The sequence below is a fragment of the Citrus clementina genome, unplaced genomic scaffold (genome assembly GCF_000493195.1).
Source record: "Citrus clementina cultivar Clemenules unplaced genomic scaffold, Citrus_clementina_v1.0 scaffold_3, whole genome shotgun sequence".
NCBI classification, from domain to species: Eukaryota; Viridiplantae; Streptophyta; class Magnoliopsida; order Sapindales; family Rutaceae; genus Citrus; species Citrus x clementina.
This window is the reverse complement of record NW_006262339.1, coordinates 33,755,647-33,757,696: the sequence shown is the minus strand read 5'-3', so window position 1 is coordinate 33,757,696 and position 2,050 is coordinate 33,755,647. Positions and strand designations below refer to the sequence as shown.

Sequence of the window (2,050 nt, the reverse complement as noted above, 5' to 3'; positions counted from 1 at the left end):
TATTGTATTTGCAAGAAGCAGGCGCCACCGAGTGGGTGAGTCCGTACGTAGTTGATGGTATGTTAGTATTTGATAAGCTGCGGTGCACGTGTCTGATGGCTCACCTACTCTTCATTCACACGTGCGAATCCATTTCTTGCGAGAGTTAATTTTCCTTGTCAACAAATCCACCAATAAAAAATCGCCTTTCAATTCTTTCTTTGAAATCTTTCCCGTCATTATCTTAATTGAAATTTTTTAATTAGTAAAATAATAATTAACCTCCTAAACATGACTTAATCTCACTCCCATAAAGAAATGGTAATCAATTAATTAATTAATTAAATCCAATTAATAATTGTACTATCTCAGACTGTTTCTTCACTTTAAAAATATATGACAGACTGGGGCACTCTTTGTTCTTCATTTTCCTTCACACAGATTTCATTTCTCTCAAATTAATCATTCACTCTCTGTTACTGTCTGATAAATAAATAGTCGAAATATAAAATCTGAAAAATTGGATTTTCACGCTGTTTGTTTCCCGTGAAACTGCGAGAAAGCTAAGGAAAAACGGAAGAGATTCCTCAGTTTCCATTTTTTTTTGAATCTTTAATATTTGAAAACTTATATCTTCACTTAACTAAAACTGTTTTCTAATTGAGATTTGTAAAAGGAGGAGAGAATAGAGATATAGCGTTGTTGTTATTTGTTATTTTTGTTTGATTTTCTTTCGTTTTCTCCGCAACCAAACAACAGAGAATTTTAGGACTATGTTGCCGACGAATTTACAGTTTGGCCGAGTACGCGGAGAGGATCGGTTTTATGTTCCGGTGAAGGCGAGAAAGAATCAAAACCAAAAGCAACAGCAACAGCAACCGCAACAACAGAAGCAAAAACAAGCAGAGGCGGCAAAGATTGATGAAAACGAAAGTATAATTTCACCGGAGAGTGAAGCTTTGAAGAAGGCGGCTTCTGCGGAATCTGTAGTCTCTGTTAGTAATCTCGATAGGTTCTTGAAATCCACCACGCCTTCGGTCCTCGCTCAGTATTTCTCTAAGGTCCTATTTCCTTTAGTGATACTTTTTAGTTTCATTTTTATCATTTAATTGTTGTGAGAATGTGGCAAAGCTTGAGGAATGTAGTATATTTGCTGCAATTTTTAACTATGCCTAGTTGAATTTTACTTTTTTAAGCACCATGAGTGAATTTGGTTATGTTGAATTGTGTTTTAAATTCATAGCGACTAAATGTATTTGTTGGTGTAGAAAACGATGAGAGGTTGGAGGACTTGTGATGTAGAGTTTCAACCATACTTCATGCTGGGTGATCTGTGGGAGTCGTTTAAGGAGTGGAGTGTGTACGGGGCAGGAGTGCCATTGGTACTTGATGGAAGTGATTGTGTTGTTCAGTATTATGTGCCATACTTGTCGGGGATCCAATTATATGGTGAATCTACAGAGTCTGCTGCGAAGTCAAGGTATAAGTCTTTTCTGTTAGATATATAGATTTATGTGAAATTGTGTATTCTTAGGAAGGTAATGCAGATTTGATCTATTTGCATGTGTTTGGTTTTAAGTATCAATTGTTACTATTTATTCGGACTTCCTTTTCGACACTTTCAATGATTATAATATGTTTGTTTGTCTGTCTTCATGACATTGATGCTTGAAATTCAGTTACATTATGCTATGACCAAGTTTGTGGGCCTTTTCATGTGATGATCTGGGGTCTTAATTCTTGGGCAAAATAATAACATACTTCGACAGGTCTTTTCTTTCCAGTACATTCCTTAATTTTCGCTCATTTTCTGGTCAGCCATTGTTGTTTTATGCCCTATCTTCCTCTTCTCTTTTTCCTCAAACTGACTATTCATAGTAACGGTAAGTGGTACCTTGATTCCTTTGAAGAGCAATGCTACACTTACATGCCAAATCTTAAATACAAATTGATGGTGGACTCCATTGAAACTGTGTTATCTTTTATTACTTTATCCAATCAATCCTGTGACAGCCTTGAATGGAAGCCTTTCCAACTTGTATACAAGGCTGGGAATGCAAATTTTGTTAGT

The 2,050-nt window shown here is 36.0% G+C and overlaps 1 protein-coding gene across 2 annotated transcripts in view; it reads left to right on the top strand.

Annotated features, from left to right (window-relative positions):
- The first annotated feature begins 399 nt into the window (after window positions 1-399).
- Window positions 400-2,050, top strand: part of LOC18048224 — a 5,214-nt gene continuing 3,563 nt past the window's right edge. For both annotated transcript variants that reach the window (XR_002906606.1, XM_006442531.2), the window contains exons 1-2: window positions 400-1,040; window positions 1,248-1,459. Coding sequence is in view for 1 of the 2 variants with exons in the window: in XM_006442531.2 (XP_006442594.2) it covers window positions 753-1,040; window positions 1,248-1,459 (500 nt within the window). In the remaining variant the exon portion in view is untranslated. The remainder of the gene's footprint in view (window positions 1,041-1,247; window positions 1,460-2,050) is intronic.